Source organism: Nerophis lumbriciformis, linkage group LG11, assembly GCF_033978685.3.
Source record: "Nerophis lumbriciformis linkage group LG11, RoL_Nlum_v2.1, whole genome shotgun sequence".
Lineage (NCBI taxonomy): Eukaryota > Metazoa > Chordata > Actinopteri > Syngnathiformes > Syngnathidae > Nerophis > Nerophis lumbriciformis.
In genome coordinates, this window is record NC_084558.2 from 2,585,418 (window position 1) to 2,604,693 (window position 19,276).

Sequence of the window (19,276 nt, forward strand, 5' to 3'; positions counted from 1 at the left end):
AAAGATACGTCACCAATTTCCACTTTTCTCAATGACAAAAAAACAAAACATCGGATTTTAAACGCGCAAGCTAATTTGTCTACGCGTTTGTAGTCGAGGTATTACGGTTGTGAGCAAGATGGCCGCCTCCGTGAATAGCTGTGTGTAGTTTAAAGGTTTCGTAATATTTTGTTAGGTTTACTTGCTCTTTTTACAAACCTGACTGTGTATGCCGTCAACGTAAGTAGTGTGAAGAATATATTTTTGTGGAAGGGGTTGTGATAATCGTACATTTGTTAAATGAAAGGTATCCGTAGCTCAGCTGGTATGTTGCTTCTTTTCAACTATTGTATCAGTGTATTGTTAATTTAGCGGAGTTATTCATCCTTTAAAGGTTATAGTTAATCTGAGAATTAATATATTTGTATTTTAAATATTTTGAGCAACGTTTAGAGCAAATTCGCTGAGAACAAAACGAATCACTGATTATTCAAACGGAATACATTATGGCCATGTTTCTGTAAAGTTAAAGTACCAATGATAGTCCTCTGCATTTGACCCATCCCCTTGTTCACCCCCTGGGAGGTGAGGGGAGCAGTGAGCAGCAGCGGTGGCCGCGCTAGGGAATCATTTTGGTGATCCATCCATCCATCTTATTCCGCTTATCCGAGGTCGGGTCGCGGTAGCAGCAGCCTAAGTAGGGAAGCTCAGACTTCCCTCTCCCCGGCCACTTCGTCCAGCTCCTCCCTGAGGCATTCCCAAGCCAGCTGGGAGACATAGTCTTCCCAACGTGTCCTGGGTCTTCCCCGTGGCCTCCTACTGGTCGGAAGTGCCCTAAACACCTCCCTAGGGAGGCGTTCGGGTGGCATCCTGACCAGACGCCCGAACCACCTCATCTGGCTCCTCTCGATGTGGAGGAGCAGCGGCTTTACTCTGAGTTCCTCCCGGATGACAGAGATTCTCACCCTATCTCTTAAGGGAGAGCCCCGCCCCCCGGTGGAGGAAACTCATTTCGGCCACTTGTACCCGTGATCTTGTCCTTTCGGTCTTGACCCAAAGCTCATGACCATAGGTGAGGATGGGAACGGAGATCGACCGGTAATTTGAGAGCTTTGCCTTCCGGCTCAGCTCCTTCTTCACCACAACGGATCGATACAGCGTCCACATTACTGAAGAGGCCGCACCGATCCGCCTGTCGATCTCACGATCCACTCTTCCCTCACTTGTGAACAAGACTCCGAGGTACTTGAACTCCTCCACTTGGGGCAAGATCTCCTCCCCAACCCGGAGATGGCACTCCACCCTTTTCCGGGCGAGAACCATGGACTCGGACTTGAAGGTGCTGATTTCCATCCCAGTCGCTTCACACTCAGCTGCGAACCGATCCAGTAAGAGCTGAAGATCTTGGCCAGATGAAGCCATCAGGACCACATCATTTGCAAATAGCAGAGACCTAATCCTGCAGCCACCAAACCGATACCCTCAACGCCCTGACTGCGCCTAGAAATTCTGTCCATAAAAGTTATGAACAGAATCGGTGACAAAGGGCAGCCTTGGCGGAGTCCAACCCTCACTGGAAACATGTCCGACTTACTGCCGGCAATGCGGTATTTTGGTGAATTAACCCCCAATTCCAACCCTTGATGCTGAGTGCCAAGCAGGGAGGTAATGGGTCCCATTTTTATAGTCTTTGGTATGACTCCGCCTGGGTTTGAACTCCCAACCTACCGATCTCAGGGCGGACACTCTAACCACTAGGCGACATTAAGTCTAGCCATAGTATTACCACGTGGACCTATTAAAGTCTTGAATAGGAGAGATACATTTTTTTTTAAATCCATAAAATGTCATCACTTGTTTCCCCCTTTCTCACAGTTCAGTATTCTCCATGTTGACTAAGAAATTTCCACCTTTGGAGAGTTTCCTGCTTCTGGTCTCCAGGCATGCCAGCCACCTTGCCAGACAGCGCTATGACGTCATTGTGGTGGGTGGAGGTCATGCGGGGACCGAGGCGGCAGCGGCGGCCTCCAGGGTTGGAGCGCAGACGCTGCTGGTCACACAGAAAATAAAAACTATTGGTGAGAGTTGAAACCAACTAGATAAATACTGTGCTTGAATGAGAATGAGCTTACGCTCAAGGTGCGCTTTCCTGTAGGTGCCTTGTCATGCAACCCGTCCTTGGGCGGAGTAGGAAAGGGTCACCTGGTGAAGGAAGTGGACGCTTTAGACGGGGTTTGTGGTCGAGCAGGAGACTGGGCTGGCATCCATTTCTCCATCTTGAACCGGAAGAAAGGCCCTGCTGTGTGGGGGCCACGGGCTCAACTGGACCGCCAACGCTACCGCCAGTTTATTCAAGTAAAAAAATATATAATTTTTTGTTGAATGTATCAAAAATGGTCATTACATTAAAAGCTCAAATTGTTGGGGACGGTGTGGCGCGGTTGGTAGAGTGGCCGTGCCAGCAACCTGAGGTTTTTTCTTTCGATCCCCACCTTCTACCAACCTCATCACATTCGTTGTGTCCTTGAGCAAGACACTTCACCCTTGCTCCTGATGGGTCGTGGTTAGGGCCTTGTATGACAGCTCCCGCCATCAGTGTGTGAATGGGTGAATGTGGAAATAGTGTCAAAGTGCTTTGAGTACCTTGAAGGTAGAAAAGCGCTATACAAGTATAACCCATTTACCATTTAGATTTCCATAAAATCTCAAAGGAGACTTTTCGTTATGGTTTCTAAAATGTAAAAACTCGTATTTGTACAACACAGCAGCAACCGAACCAATGCTGTAATAGCGGTAAGGCGCAAAATTGCGGTGTGGTAGATGGTAGAGCGGCTGTACAGCAGCTTGAAAGTTCTTGGTTTGAATCCAGCTTCCGCCATCCTAGTCACAAGCGATGTGTCTTTGGGCAAGACACTACCCACCTTACTTCCAGTGCGGCTCACACTGGTGTATGAATGTGAATTATTGTTTGGTGGTCGTCGGAGGGGCCATAGGAGCATATTGGCAGCCACGCTTCCCCTAGGGCAGCTGTGGCTACAAATGTAGCTTACCCACGTCCTCGTGTGAATGTTGAGTGAGTGCTTGATGGGCTCTCAGTTCTTTCTGTAAAGCGCTTTGAGTGTCTAGAAAAGCGCTATTTAAATCAAATCCATTATTATCATTATTAACTTCCCAGGGTTGATTGCAAACAGTACGTGTTACACAACTCTCACTTAAAAGTATACAAAGAGGTAAAAAAAACCTACTTTAAATGCAGTTTCTGCCATTACAACAGTGCTTCTCAAATATTTTCTGTTACACCCCCCAAGGAAGAAGAAATTATTTTGCGTCTCTCCACTGTGACTATAAATAGTATAATTTGTCTATACAATTGTAATAACTATACCTCTGCATAACGCTGTAAGCTTATTAACATTAAAGGAAACAACACACCGGTCTTTCCTCATCTCCCACCGTGGTTACAGTGAAGCCAAGTGCTACATACGCTTCCATTATATTCTGGTACGGTAAAAAAAGCATGTTCTCTGAGGTCACAAGCGCCCCTCCTGGCATCGCTCCGTGCCTGCCTCACTATTTGAGGACTGCATTAGACACACACCATTAGAAACCACAACAGGCGGTGAGTGAATTAAGTACCGTATTTTTCGGAGTATAATTCGCACCGGCCGAAAATGCATAAAAAAGAAGAGAAAAAACATATATAAGTCGCACCGGAGTATAAGTCGCATTTTTGGGGGAAATTTATTTGATAAAACCCAACACCAAGAATAGACATTTGAAAGGCAATTTAAAATAAATAAAGAATAGTGAACAACAGGCTGAATAAGTGTACGTTATATGAGGCATAAATAACCAACTGGTATGTTAACGTAACATATTATGGTAAGAGTCAATCAAATAACTATAACATATAGAACATGCTATACGTTTACCAAACAATCTGTCACTCCTAATCGCTAAATCCCATGAAATCTTATACGTCTAGTCTCTTACGTGAATGTGTCAATAATTTCACACATAACTCGCTCCTGAGTATAAGTCGCATCCCCGTCCAAACTATTAAAAAAACTGCGACTTATAGTCCGAAAAAAAACGGTAATTGATCACCGTAATCGTGTTCTCCGTCTATAGTCAGAGCTGCTATCCACTCCCGGACTGACGATTCTGGAGGGATCTGTAGAGGAGCTTCTTGTGACAGAACCAAACCCAGAAGAGCACGGACAGCACAAAGTCACCGGAATACGCTTGGGTAGCAAACACATCAAATTGAGTTGTTTCAATGAACATGTGTAAGTTTATTTCTTTCCTTGTGTGAGCTGGTGGAAGTCTTCCAATCTCTGCTGGCTCTGTGGTTCTTACCACTGGTACGTTCCTCTCCGGTTCCCTCTTCATGGGTCAGACCACATCCCCTGGAGGCCGGATTGGAGATGCCCCATCCAGCACTGGGATGTCCTACACGCTGCGGGAACGGCTGGGGCTAAAGCTGGGCCGACTCAGGACGGGGACCCCTCCCAGAATTGTGAAGAGTTCTGTTGACTTCCATGAAGCTACGCTGCACCCCCCTGACAGCCAGCCTAGTCCCTTCAGCTTCCTGAATACACACACTCACTGCAAGGTACTTTGAATACTGCACTGCTAATTATTTAAAATGTCTTTGTCTGATGTTGTATATTATTGAACTTTCATTAGCCTGAAGAGCAGCTGCCATGCTTTTTGACCTTTACCAATCCTGGTGTGGATAACGTGGTGAAGGAGAGTGTTCATCTCAACTGTCACATACAGCAAGACACCAAAGGCCCTAGGTACTCAGTTGTTATAGAATATTCATTTTTGATTGGCAATGTACAATATCACACATAAAGTTGTACATCCAGCACATTCCGGCAATCGTTATATAATATTATTGTAATTACAGTGGAACCTCGACATAAGAATTTAATTAGTTCTTCAACAGGGTTCGTTAATAGAAAAGTGTGTATATTGAAGCAAATTACTCCATAATAACAATGTAACATAAATAATGGGTTTCAGCTTCAACACAATTCCATATTTTAGAACAAGTGTATACACTTTGAAAACAATATAAAGCATTATATACAATGTTTTATATTAAACAAACATAACAAGGAGGTGATGGATCAACTATTTAATAGCAAAGTCAAAACAACATTTAGCTGAGATGTGAAAGGCTCATTTGCCCTGCCAGCATGCACCCACACACACACAATCACTAGCACTGTGATGCATTCAGTTTGAAATCACAAAACTCCCTAACTTTTACATCCCGTTCGGTACATTGATTAGGAATAAAAAATAAAATCCACTTTACTTCTTTGCTTAGCGAGGGGAGTGGGGGAAAGAGGCAGTGTTGACAATGCTGTGGATACTTCCTGAATGTTTCAAACCACACTTCACTTGTTCTTTGCTTTCTTTACTTATATTGAGTTAGCAAAATAAGAAACATTTTAAAATGGCAAAAAAAAAAAAATTATTCGGTCTGTGGTTTGTAATTGGAAGTTTGTACAATGAGGTGTTGGTAAATTGGGGTTCCACTGTATTTACTACTATATATCAACTTCTCAAGGTACAAACTCTAGAAATGATGCTGGGATATAATATAAGTGGGGTCAGTGTACAGCCTCGAAAACAATATATAATTACTGTTACCGAAAAAACACACATCCATGTTAGATACCTTGCGCTCCTCTTTCCGCTTGAGGATGCCCCTCATGTGCTCTATTGGGTTCAGGTCTGCTGGACATATTTGACCACTCAATCACTCACTCGCCCACAGACAGGCTTTTCAAGCAGACATTGAAGCAAAATATTCCCTAAAACTGCCAGAGCCATAAAACTTGTCCTCTTCCTTCTTAATCTTCCACGTGCAATAATTACGTTCAGAAAACGTTGAGTTTGATCGCACAAAATCCTTGAATGCACCAGTACTGAGACTCACGAGAGTGGAGTGTGTGCAAAGTCATGACGTCATGTCTGCATGCGGGTCAGATTGCATTCACATTAGAAATCTATTTATTTTTGTAATGTGAACGGATACTAAAAACATCAAATTTGACAAAAAAAAATCTGAATTGGACATCCGACCCTGCAGTGTGAACATAGCCTTTAGTGAAGGTTTGTACATTTTGAGCACACTATTAAGTGCAATACAGTAAGAAACATAATAAGGGGTGATGGATCAACTTTTATCTTTATTAACGAGCCAATACAACAACAAGCTGCTGATCTCTGTATGCGCTGCTCTGCCAACATGCGCACACAACCACACAGAAGTCCCTTTGGTGCCCTCACAAATGGTCAAATAACACAACATCCTTAACTTATATTTCTGCAATAATTAAGATTTATAAAAGTAAAATCCAATTACATTCACATTAGCAAAAGGGGAGCTAACAAGAAAGGAGCAGACAGCGGGAGAGACGGGAGGGCTTTGGGGTGAGGGACGATGTGTGCATCTGTGTGCCTTTGAAGAGCTACCTCTAATTTTCCTGAGGGAACTCTCCTGAAGGAATCAATAAAGTACTATCTATCTATCGAGTTCAGCGGTGCTGTAGTTTTCTCCGCCACAGTGATATAAGTCTGCTTTGGCATATTTTCCACAAAGCTCCTAGCTCATCACAATTAAACTTTCTGTCGAGTCTTTCTTACTTGCACTACTCGCAAATAGTATTTTTTTCAACTCCATTGTGATTCCCTCCTCCTTTCCATGCTCATCTGTTGTCTTTTTGGCACTCATATTGAATTAGCAAAATGGACAAAACCTGTCAAAAAGCGAAAAAACTCAGAAATGGCACACACGCTGAAGCGCTGAGAAGTGACTACCGGCAGTAGTATACTGCACAGCAAGTGAAGTGGAGGGTCCGCCTCCTCGAAAATGCTGCGCCCTGCCTTTTGCCTGCAGGCTGGACACAAAATGAATGAAGCGTACGTACACAGAGACATGGTTCGCACACAAAGGCATTTTAGGCTCGATCTAAAAGTTTGGAAATCGAAGTCCGCAAGTAGAAGGATTCGTAAATCGAGGTACCGTAATAAAACCTCCTTGTCTATTTGTCTTTTTAGGTACTGTCCCTCAATTGAGTCCAGAGTACTTCGCTTTCCGGGCCGCAGGCATCAGGTGTGGCTGGAGCCTGAAGGAATGACCTCAGACCTCATATACCCTCAGGGTCTGTCTATGACTATGCCCCCTGACATTCAACTCCGCCTCATCAGAGAGATACCGGCCTTGCGCAGAGCCGAAATCCAGACACCTGGTACATGACTTGATATAGGGCCTTTCTATTACCAACTCAATAATGTGTCGTTTGAGATGGAATTCTGTTACATTGGACCCATGCAGGTTATGGCGTGCAGTATGACTTTGTGTGCCCCACTCAGCTGAGCCCTGCACTGCAGGTGAAAAGCACTCAGGGTCTCTTTCTCGCCGGGCAGATTAACGGGACCACAGGGTACGAGGAGGCTGCAGCACAGGTAGGTACATTCACCGTTTTTTTTTCTGCATAGGTGCTAAGACCTTGCTCACTGTCTTATGCAGGGATTGTGGGCGGGGGTCAACGCTGCCCGTGCGGCGCTCTCCATGCCAACAATGGCGCTGTCTCGGACTAATAGCTACATTGGCGTTCTTATCGACGACCTGGTAACGCGAGGTGTCACGGAACCTTACAGGATGTTCACAAGTCGGGCTGAGTTTCGCACGTCTCTAAGGCCGGACAACGCAGACTTGCGCCTAACGCTGAAAGGTAAACATGTTTGCAGAACTCTTTGAAAGTGATGATTGCATATTTCTCCATGTTTAGGTTTTGAGGAGGTGGGATGTGTGTCATCCATGCGGTACAGGGGGACTGTGCGAGTGCGGGACAGTCTTCAGGAAGCAATAGCAGCTCTCCAGGATGTCTCCATGTCCATCATCAACTGGAGACACAAGCTTCCACATGTGCCCATCAGTGAGATGAAGACTGGCAGTCTGACGCAAGTTTTACAACTTCTTAGAATGACATAAAAGTGTGTTTGTGGTCAAGTTTTATGTCCTCATGTATAGAGTTTCTCTTTCAGTGGCTCAGAGATGTTACAGTACAACGACGTGTCCTTTGAAACGTTAGCAGCCGCCTTCCCAGAATGCCTTTCAGCGTACAGGGAATTTGCACAAAGGCTGAAGATAGAAGGTGACAAGCCCAAATAATCCACTGGCTTCGCAATGCTCGACAATAACAACATCCCGCTGATGCTGCCTTATAATTACTGTGCACCACCAAAGCGTAACAACACAATAGAGAACAACTGACACAATAACTGCCTCATTTAGATAGTAAATATCCCAATGTCCACATGAAAACATATTTAGCCAAAGTAGCAGGTGACACCATAGCCCAGGGCTCTTCTACAGGCGGGCCGGAATGTCACCATACTGGCCCCCAAGTCTAGCACAAAACTTGTGAGACAAACATTTTTGCAGTAAATTCCTAAAAACACTCGAGTGCTATTGTTGTATAGAAGAACTTGGACCACTGTAAACACAATAGCAGATCCTTGCTAGCAAACAGAACACTGGGGTCCAAACTTCTTATTTACATAACTGAGGCGTTCCTCAAGGCACCCCTTTAAAGTCCTCTCTTTTTTAACAGTTACACTTTTTTTGTAATTTGATTTATATAACTAAGGTGTTGCTGTAGTTTGTTTACTTCAGATGCAGTCAGTAGTCATTTGTCCAACTTATTTAGTTATGCTAGTGGTGTTCCTCAAAATTCAATTTTCTCTTTTTCATAATTTGGGCTACTCGACCGAGAGTACAGTTAAAAAAAAACACTTATAAAATACTCACATTTTTGCAGCAGATTCTTAAAAACAGTAGAGTGCTGTTATAGACATGATCTTTGACTTACTTTTTTGCAGAAAGTCCTTAAAAACAGCAAAAGTGCTATCGGCCAAAATCTAATGTCTACTGTAGAGGACGCTGGTTCTCCCTAATATACAAAATAAGACAAATAGTCAAGAGAGAAGTCCGGCCCCCGGTCCATCTCTTCCTGGAAGTGTAGCCCCCAAAACAATTTAGTTGAATATCCCTGCCCTTAACTGTAGTCATATTAGCCAATCATAATCATGAAGAAAGTAATTAGTGGAAAAAACAATAAAACAACAATAGTGAATCAAGGAAAAGTGGGATGTTTTATCAGTTTTTCTTGAATATTACACTTGATTATTAATGTAACCATCAGTAAGGTACATTTTGCCTCACAAAAATAAATAAACATGTTTTTTTTAATATACTATATTGTACAACTAACTGAACATCATAATGTTCTTTGGCAATGTCTCCTGTGCAGCTGTGTACAGGCCCCACTGTATCTACCAGCAAAAGGAAATGGAGAGAATTCAAAAGGAAGAGAGCATGTCTCTCCCACAGGACTTGGACTACTTCTCTCTGCCGGTGTCTCTCTCTCAGGAAGTCCGAGAGATTTTGGACAGAGTTCGGCCCACCACAGTGAGTCCGGACTCAGTGCCAAACTTGTCCTTCTAATGTATTTTGTAGTATGTAATAATGCAGTACACTGTGATTCCCAGTTGGGTGTTGCAACACGTTTGCAAGGAATAACTCCGGCTGCGATCGTCAACCTTTTCAACTATGTTCGACACTCGAACAGGAAGCTGAAAATAATGCAGAGGAGCTAACTCCACCAAAAGGAGTGAAGAAAAATTTTGCTTTGTATGAAAAAATATTTACACATATTCACCTGAGATGCTCATACTTAAAATGTTCACAAATAAATTATCATATTTTGAGACCACACAAACAATCACGTGTAGTTTTTCTCTTGACGTTTTCTCTTTTAGTGTACATTCACTAAATTTAATTTGTATAATTGGGGTCTGCAGGATTTAAACTCGATGAAAAAAAATAACCTCTTCGTCTATGATCCACTTACCGGGTAAAGAATTCTGACCTGACATTGAGCAGCATTAAACTTAGATGTCCTTTAAATTGACCCTAAGCCCCGGAAGGGTTTGGGGTAAACTGTCATGTCAGCAAATGCCACCTCAGTGGTTAGCGTGACAGGTGACACCAGAGGACACTGAAAGATACAAAGAAAAAAAGATTTTAGATATTTTTAAGGTGACAAAATGTGAAACATTTGTTCAACCTACCTTGAACTTGCGACACTGGAAAAGATATTTAGCTCCCAGAATGTAACTTTGAGGAAGATGCAGGAGGCCCATGTGAGCCCATAGCACTTGCACAGAGAGACGGTATGGAAGGGTGCAGCCTGAATCACATGTTTCCTGAGGCGGGGGGAAAGCTGTTCATTAAGTACTCTCCAAGGCTTTGTAAATTCATACTGTGAACAAAAGTAGACCATTATACATAGAGAAAGTGAAAATTGTTTAATCATGCATAGTTACAATATAGTCGATCACATATTCCAGTTTCTCATTACAACATGTCCGAAAACGAAAACAAAGAAGCAGAACCTATTTAATACTACAGTACCTCCTTTTCCATTTACAAATATTTCACGACCCCCCCTGCAGTAGAACTGATGACCCCTAGGGGTCACTCATGGACCCCCAGTTGAAGACCTATGCAACACTAAAAACGTTAATTTTTTTCTTCTTTAGGTTATATTTCTCCTTTTCTGTTAAGAATAATTTTTTGTACATTCTTGGGTAGCAGGTTATAGTTTGCTCTGTACTGAAGTTTAGCTGTTTGCATTGAATTTATATGTTTTTAATTCAATAAATAAAGAGTTTGAACGTTCTCGACGACCAATATTATGTTTTATTCTAACCTACCTGTTTTATAACATGGTTAGTAAATTAAGCCTACTTTTGTAATTTTTCCTCAATATTTTAACACAACTCAGATATGGTAAAACTAGCAAACAGTATAGTTTTGGTGCGGAACTTATTTTGCTTTATTCCTTATTGAAGTATTTTTGCCAACTTATGTTGTATGTTTTTATGAGAGAACTCCAGTTCATTTTATCATCTGTCATCACACCTAGAAATTACATTTCTTACATTTCTCATTTATTTTAACTTTAATGTCTACGTTGTCAATTTGTATTTTTGTTTGACTATCTTTCCTACTGATAAAACAGCTTCCACTCCTCTGGAAATACATTTTACAATATTTTGGAATATTTGAGTGGGATTCTTTTCCCTCTCAATTATTTTTTAAACATCTATTATTTATTCCACCCCAACCCCATTTATCACTGCACAAGCTACATTCTGTCATTTTTAAAATCCTATTTTGTATCCTACTTATTTTACTATTCCTGCACCATTTCTTTTTTCCCTTATTATCACCAAATGTAGACCGTTGAACACAGATGTAAACATGTCAATGATTGTGCGAGTGTCGACAAATTCAACATATGGTACGAATAAATCCTAGAGTGCATCCGGAAAGTATTCACAGCGCTTCACTTTTTCCATATTTTGTTATGTTGCAGCTTTATTCCAAAATGTAATATATTAATTTTTGTCCTCAAAATTCTACACACCACAATAATATCAATGTGAAAATGTTTGTTTTTGTTTTTTTTGGTTTGTGAATTTACTAAAAAGAAAATGGCTAAGAAATCACATCTACATAGGTATTTACAACCTTTACCACGATGCTCAAAAATGAGTTCAAGTGCATCCTGTTTCAACTGATGATCGTTAAAATGTTCCTACAGCTTAATTGGAGTCCACCTGTGGTAAATTCAGTTGGTAAAAGGGACAAGCGGTAGAAAATGGATGGATGGATGGATATGATTCGGAAAAGCACACACCTGTCAATATATAAAGTGCCAGATTTGACAGTGCATGGCGGAGCACAAACCAAGAATGAAGTCGAAGGAATTGTCTGTAGACCTGAGATAGGATTGTCTCGAGGCACAAATCTGGGTAAAGGTACAGAAAAATATCTGCAACTGTGAAGGTCCTAATGAGCACGGTGGCAACCATCCTCTGTAAATGGAGAAAGTTTGGAACCACCATGACTCTTCCTGAATCTGACCGGCAGTCTAAACTGAGCAATCAGAGGAGAAGGGACCTAGTCAAGGGAGGTGACCGAGAACTCTATCGTCACTCTGTCAGAGCTACAGCATTCCTTTGTGGAGAGAGGAGAACCTTCCAGAAGGCCAACTTTCTCTGCAGCAATCCACAAATCAGGCAAGTAAGGTAGAGTGGCCAGACAGAAGCAATTCATTTGTAAAAGTCTGCCAATCAGGCCATGAGAAACTAAATTATCTGGTCTGAAACAAAGATTGAATTTTTTGGCATGAATGCCAGGCATTATCACCTGGCCAATACCATCCCTACAGTGAATAATGATGGTGGCAGCATCATGCTGTGGGGATGTTTTTCAGCGGCAGGAACTGGGAGACTAGTCAGGATATATAGAGGTAAAGGTGAATGCAGCAATGGACAGAGACATCCTGGATGAAAACCTGCTCCACAGCGCTCTTTAACTCAGACTGAAGCAAAGGTTCATCTTTCAGCAGGACAACGACCCTAAGCACACAGCCAAGATATCAAAGGAAGGGCTTCAGGACAACTATTTAAATGGCATTGAGTGTCCTAGCCAAAGGCCAGACTTGAATCCAATGGAACATCTCTGGAGATAACTAAAAATGGCTGCGCACAGACGCTTCCCATCCAACCTGATAGAGCTTTTGAGAAACTGCAAAGAGGAATTTGGCGAAACTGCTAAAAGATAGGTGTGCCAAGCTTGTGACATCGTATTCAAAAATACTTGAGGCTGTAATTGCTGCCAAAGGTGCATCAACAAAGCATTGAGCAAAGGCTGTGAATACGAATGAATATAGCGTGATTTCGTAGTTTTTTATTTTCAATAAATTAAAAAAAAAAAACTCTAAAGAAAACGTTTTCAGATTGTAATTAGGTCGTATTGTGTGTAGAATTTTAAGTAAAAAAATAGTTTTTTTCCATTCTGTAATAAGGCTGTAACATATCAAAATGTGCAAAAACTGAGATTAAATAAGACCTGTTTCTTCCTACTCAGTCTCGGGCATGTCAGGTGGCAACAATGTTGTCATGTGATGTTCCTTAACACAATAAACCCCTAATATTCCTCTAGAATTACATTTGACTTGTAAATAGTACCTCCGAGTTGACAAGACACTCCTGCTTCAGGACTCTCGTCCAGTCGGGCTCGGAGCCTGAGTTCATGGCCATGACATCAGGGATGGCTGTTCCTCGCAAGATGTCGTAAATCCGAGAACGCATCTCTGAGCAGTCCTCAGAAGAAGATCTTAAAAAAACACAAATATGTTGAAAAAAAACATTACTGGTGCTTTAAGTTGTTGATTTTTTTCTCACTTTAATGTGCAGCCTGTGATAGTGTTGTGTGCAAAGGGGATGATTGCCCGCGCGCTGAGGCGAGAGGAACACGCGCCGCCTAGAGACACCCCCATTATGGTCACCTGGCAAACTGTCAAGGAACTGTGACGAAAAATGACAAAACTTCAGCTGAAGAAAGTTCACAAGGATACAGGTTCAGCTGCTCCATTAAAGCGACCGATAACCGCAGCTCCCACCCGTAGTCCAACTGTGGGGGTCGGTTGTCGTGTAGACTGGCTAGATGTCACCAGCTAAGGACGAAAAAAGCTTTCAGATGATGTTGTGTTAAAACATACGGTTTTCACTACCTTGAATTGTACTGAGTGAACCTGCTGCAGCAACTGCTCCATTTTAACATCAGCTAAAAGTACATTCACGGTCGCTTCTGCCAGTTCTCCTCTGTCTGTGTACGCTATGACAAAGTCCACCTGAAGAACAATCAATGTAGATTAGTTAAATTAACCAATTGATGCAAAAATAACACTATTTTAGGGGGCAACTATTTCCCACCTTCTTTGCCACGTTAACACAAGTGTTGTTTTGCTCACTTGGTACAGGCCAGTCAGAAACTGGGGAGACTGCGATCTGAAAAAAAACAAAAAAACACCAATGTATTTGTAATTATACATTCTTTTAAACAGACATTAAAAAAAGTATGGTTGCTTCCTACCAAAAAGTCTGACACTTGCTCCTTCTCGGGTTTTGGAATCTGTAAAAGCAACACTTGTTTTAAATTCAGGGGACATAGATGTTTTCTTTTCTTTTCCAAACTTAGGCAGGTTCGCTTACTTTAACAAGACTCAGATCTGAGTGGTAGGAGAGAGCGCTGAGATTTGAGTCTTCGGTACAAGACTGAGGGGTTACCATGCGAGTACAAGACAAAGACTGTGACCTCAGAAACCCTGCAAAAGCAGAAATCATCTCCAGTGGTTAAGATAAAGAAGAAAGCTATGTAAGCAATTCAGCAATATTCAAGACATTTAATTTAATATGTGGCATACAGAGTTTAGAGATGGGCATTTGACTACATTGCCTTGATTGATGATGGGGCAAATGAACCAATTATTATTATACCTTACATTATTTAATTTTTTCTAAATTATAATTTTGAATGATGCTTTTTAATGATATTTTTGCAAGTATCATTTTGATTAGGTAGTAAATGGTTGTCTTGTCTATCTGTGTTGGCCCTGCGAAGAGCTGGCCAGGGTCTACCCTGCCTTCTACCCGAGTGCAGCTGGGATAGGCTCCACTACCCCGAAAGAGACAAGGGGTATAAAATGGATGGATGGATGGTTCTGTGCTGGCTGAACTTCAAGACTGACGCAACAGCCCCTCTACCGATTGCAGTGAAATATAGCGCACACTATTTTATGAGACATTAATCACAATCAACCAAATAATTAAAATTTACTCAAATAATAATAGAATTGTATGTCCATAACACGTAATTGATTATACAGTATATATTTACCCTATTCATTGTAAAAAAAAAAAAACTCTGGCTGTAGCAAGTTATTTATAACTTGACGATGATTTTGGTACTACAGAAATCCTTTGTTTGTCCCTCTTAATTGATTCAGGACCTGACTGTGGTAAATTTATAGGAATTATTATTATAAATAGAATATATTCATTGATAGAGCAAACAAATTGTCTACCACCTTTTAAATACAGTTGTTAACTTTATGAAAGCCCTCTAGACAAAAAATAACACCCAGTCACCTTAACACTCTTTTAATCCAATAAAGTAAAGCTGAGCCAATTAGTGGCCATGATACTGAACAGCCTGCTCTGATTGGTTTCCTCTCTTCCAGTGGCCAATTCTAGACCAATTTTGATATTTTTAGTTCATAAAAAAGTGAAGCCGTGTTATGTCGAGGGACAACTGTACATTCTGATCCCATTTTTATTTAGAGCCAGCTTACGTGCAGGGTTGCGATTAAGACACATTACGGTGGTCGCCCCCGGAGACGGCTGCCGAAGGAGGCCTCGCACAGATGACGTGGGGAAGAACGTCTGGATGACGTCATCGGCCTACAAAATTTTAAATTTCAGAACTTAAAAACAGAAAAAAGGTCTTTAAAGCACCTGGTTTTGAATAACTTAATTTGAAGAATAGGAGAGCCTATTAATACGTAACAAACAAACAATCTGTTTCAGTTACCCGATAAAAAGGTCTGCTGTGGCCGACGCCTGTTGGTTTTGGGGGTGAGAAATGGTAAGAGTCCCCTAAAGCTGGAGACTGAGGTGGAGAAACAGAGACCTTAAATGTGTCATCTGTTGGGAGAAAAACATGAACATTTTAAACAATATTGGTTGCCTTTCTTTTAGTGTAACTACAGTGGTACCTCAACTTGAGTGTTTTGAGATAAGAGCTATCTCTCAACGTACTGTTATGCTTTAAGTTGCAAGCAAAACTTTGACTTACAAATATCCCCGTCATTAGGTGGCGTAGAAAATGTCACAGTAAATTCCATAAGATCCGACCAAAACATCTGGCCTTACTCGACAACATAATCTTAAAGCTAAAAATTGACATAACTTTGTTTTTCCAATCATGTGAAAAGAACAAGTAAGTGTGAAGGACAATGATAAGAAGAAGAAGAGGATAATATTAATTGAATTAAAGAAAGAAATAATCAAAAACATGATGGAGCGTGTATTAGACTTGCTAGTCTGAACCATGATGAAGCCGAATGAGTCAATAAGGTCAGTCAAAGATGTTGAAAATAATATGTAAATAGCGGACATTTATCTATGTTAATAATGAGAAGCTGCTGATAGTGTGTTTGACAGAGAAGCAGCTCAAAGGAGATACTGTACAAGTCAGAGCTCATTTCTGTACATTACATTACTTCGTACTCTAGTTGTTAGTAGTTGTACTTCTTATTGTATTATTTTGTACTGAGTTGTTTTTTTCTTTTTAAGCATCTTACATGTTAAAATTGAGCCGTTTTAGGGAAGGCAAAAACCATGTAAAACTGATTTCAAGGCATTTCAATGGGCGATGTTGATTTGAGAATCAAGTGTTTTGAGTTAAGAGCTGCGTCACATAATCAAATAAACTCGTAAATTGAGGTACTACTGTATCGTGTTTTGGTTGAATGCATTCACCTTCAGAATGGACACAAAACAAGGAATCAGTCACAGTGACAGACGATAAATCCACATTGGTGTGGAACATCATCCATTTCTCAATGCAGTCTCCGGATCTGCAAATTAGAGTTGATCATTATTTAAAGGCCAAGGACATACATTTTAGGACAAGTGTTGCGGACTTTACATGGCTTTCTGTGGACAGCCGCTGAAGATGGTAGTCAGGTTATCAATGCCGCAGTCCACCATGTCACAACAGCAGCCAATATCGCAGAAATCAGGTGTGAGATCACAGACGCATGCTACTGCATATAACACACAACAATTAATTTTAGTTAGATGTTCCTGTCATACAGCAATATCACACCCCTAAAGTTAAAGTTAAAAAGTTAAAGTACCAATCATTGTCACACACACTAGGTGTGGCGAAATTATTCTCTGCATTTGACCCATCACCCTTGATCACCCCCTGGGAGGTGAGGGCAGCAGTGAGCAGCAGCGGTGGCCATGCCCGGGAATAATTTTTGGTGATTTAACCCCCAATTCCAACCCTTGATGCTGAGTGCCAAGCAGGGAGGAAATGGGTCCCATTCTTATAGTCTTTGTCTTTGGTATGACTTGGCCGGGGTTTATACTTGCACTGAGGCTAGTCTATAAAATCCGCTACACCTCCCTGATACCGAAGTACATGTCAAACTACTTCCTTAACGTAAATGACCGCCATAACCACAACACCAGGGGGAGCTCCACTAACCACGTTAAACCCAGATTCCGATCTAACAAAGGTCTTAACTCATTCTCTTTCTATGCCACATCAATATGGAATGCACTCCCAACAGGTGTAAAAGAACGGGCATCTCTATCCTCCTTGAAAACCGCACTAAAAGAACACCTCCAGGCAACTTCAACCCTAAACTAACACACTCCTTGGATTGTACATAATCAAATGTAAATAATCAAATGTAGATACTTATTCTTATGCTTTCTGATCTCTCTCTCTCTCTCTATGTCCACTACTTGCTGTACATATCCTACCAAGTCAGTCCTACACTGTTCCAATGTCCATTTCTCTGATGATGCAATTGTTGATGACCGAAGTGTTGATATCAACCAAACCTAACCCCCCCGGATTGTAAATAATGTAAACAATTCAATGTATATACTCTGATGATTATCTTGTGTGATGACTGTATTATGATGATAGTATATATCTGTATCATGGACCCTGACTTAAACAAGTTGAAAAACGTATTCGGGTGTTACCATTTAGTGGTCAATTGTACGGAATATGTTCTGCACTGTGCAATCTACTAATATAAGTTTCAATCAATCAATCAATCAATAAAAGTATTGATGCAGGGACTGAATACTCCACATTAACTAATTTGCAGAAACATTAATACTTGCTGTGGGAGAAGGCAAGAAAGAAATAAGAAATCAAAAAAAGGTCCAAATTACCTGGGATTACCGCCGGTGATCGACCAGCTGGAGTGAAAGTCAGGCCGTTGTCTGTTAGAGGTCTTTCAACGGTTCCAGTGGAGTCTGATACGGCCTCGATTCTCTCAGTGGGGGAACTACTGGAGTTCACCCCATCGGTGACCCCCGGAGAAGGGGTCGTTGGGCCGACAGGTTCCAGACTTGTTGAGTTGGAAGTGGTGGTCGGCGTAGTCCCCGTTTCTGTAAGGGTTTGTGCAAAACTCCCAAACAAGAAACACACATATAAATGTATACGGCACCACTGTCGATAATTCATGTCGTCACACAAACATGGCGCGAACAACAACACGATCTTAACTAGCTATTTAGCAATTATCCAATAACCTTCGTGATTAGGTTGAATTGTTTCTTCGGTCGTCTTTCCAAGCAGTTACTATAATTTAACGTCACAATGAAGTAAAGCTTGAGTAGCTCGTAGGGGCTAGCTAAACATGCTATACATATGCAGTTGCTATGGATTTGTGTTGCTAAGGAAGTTGCCGTAACCACTTCCGGTAAAAAATAAAAACATACCGCTGTACCATAAAATTAAATCAAAATAAAATTCGTCAAAATAAAAAAAATCATGTGTACTGTAGTCATGTTTTGAGTATAAATATACGTATTGAAGTATAAAAAAATAAACGTTCAAATTCTGGTTGTATGGCATGCATCTTTGGCGTCCTCGAGTGGTCGGTGAACGTATAGTATTTGCAGTACATGTAAAAAGTTCAGTCACAGTTTTCTAGCAGATGTATTTCTCAGATTTAACTCACTTTTCACAGATTTTCAACACATTTAAGTTGAAATTAAATGTTGACTCTAAATATTATATGTAAATGTTAAATCTAAACCTAAATCCTAAATATAAATCCATGTGTTAAATCTAAATCTAAATCCTGAATCCAAACATACATGTTCCATCCATCCATTTTCTACCGCTTATTCCCTTCGGGGTCGCGGGGGCGCTGGAGCCTATCTCAGCTACAATCGCTTCTAAACCTAAATATTAAATCTAACCCTAAATGTTAAATCTAAATCTTATTCTAAAAGTAAGCGGTACTTGTTAAATGTGAGTGCTTAGCTTAATGTCAAATCCAAACCTAAATCTTGGATCCAAACCTAAATCTTAAAACCAAATCTACATCTAAATGTGAGCGCTATATGGAAAATCCAAACATAAATGTTAAATCTAAACCTAAATCTTAAATCCTGAATCTAAATGTGAGCGCTAAATGTTAAATCTAAACCTAAATGTTAACTCTAAACCTAAATGTTAAATCCAAATCTAAATCTAAATGTGACTGCTATATCTCTCGCCAAGTGTAAAGATAAATATTAATAGGATGTCTATATT

At 41.0% G+C, this 19,276-nt stretch overlaps 2 protein-coding genes across 5 annotated transcripts; one reads left to right on the top strand and one right to left on the bottom strand.

The window, feature by feature from the left end:
• Positions 1–92: 92 nt before the first annotated feature.
• Positions 93–9,703, top strand: mto1 (mitochondrial tRNA translation optimization 1). 2 transcript variants are annotated; one of them, XM_061967794.2, is made up of 13 exons: positions 93–219; positions 1,855–2,057; positions 2,135–2,334; positions 4,111–4,228; positions 4,296–4,594; positions 4,669–4,781; positions 7,060–7,250; positions 7,337–7,467; positions 7,532–7,736; positions 7,794–7,965; positions 8,050–8,159; positions 9,318–9,475; positions 9,556–9,703. In XM_061967794.2, the coding sequence occupies exons 1-13, from the start codon at positions 209–211 to the stop codon at positions 9,661–9,663; spliced, it is 2,019 nt and encodes a 672-aa protein (XP_061823778.1). In that variant the 5' UTR covers positions 93–208; the 3' UTR covers positions 9,664–9,703. The 2 variants fall into 2 exon arrangements, with proteins under 2 accessions (XP_061823778.1, XP_061823779.1); XM_061967795.2 differs by having other exon boundaries at positions 93–206.
• Positions 9,704–9,718: 15 nt separating this feature from the next.
• Positions 9,719–18,398, bottom strand: LOC133610985 (tectonic-3-like). 3 transcript variants are annotated; one of them, XM_061967798.2, is made up of 14 exons: positions 17,902–18,398; positions 16,631–16,745; positions 16,462–16,559; positions 15,512–15,624; positions 15,273–15,381; positions 14,134–14,246; positions 14,015–14,053; positions 13,855–13,929; positions 13,653–13,772; positions 13,497–13,595; positions 13,324–13,427; positions 13,108–13,255; positions 10,138–10,272; positions 9,719–10,064 (listed from the first exon to the last, which is right to left on the bottom strand). In XM_061967798.2, the coding sequence occupies exons 1-14, from the start codon at positions 18,194–18,196 to the stop codon at positions 9,969–9,971; spliced, it is 1,659 nt and encodes a 552-aa protein (XP_061823782.1). In that variant the 5' UTR covers positions 18,197–18,398; the 3' UTR covers positions 9,719–9,968. The 3 variants fall into 3 exon arrangements, with proteins under 3 accessions (XP_061823782.1, XP_061823780.1, XP_061823783.1); XM_061967796.2 differs by having other exon boundaries at positions 16,631–16,748; XM_061967799.2 differs by having other exon boundaries at positions 10,138–10,328; positions 16,631–16,748.
• Between the last annotated feature and the right edge of the window lie 878 nt (positions 18,399–19,276).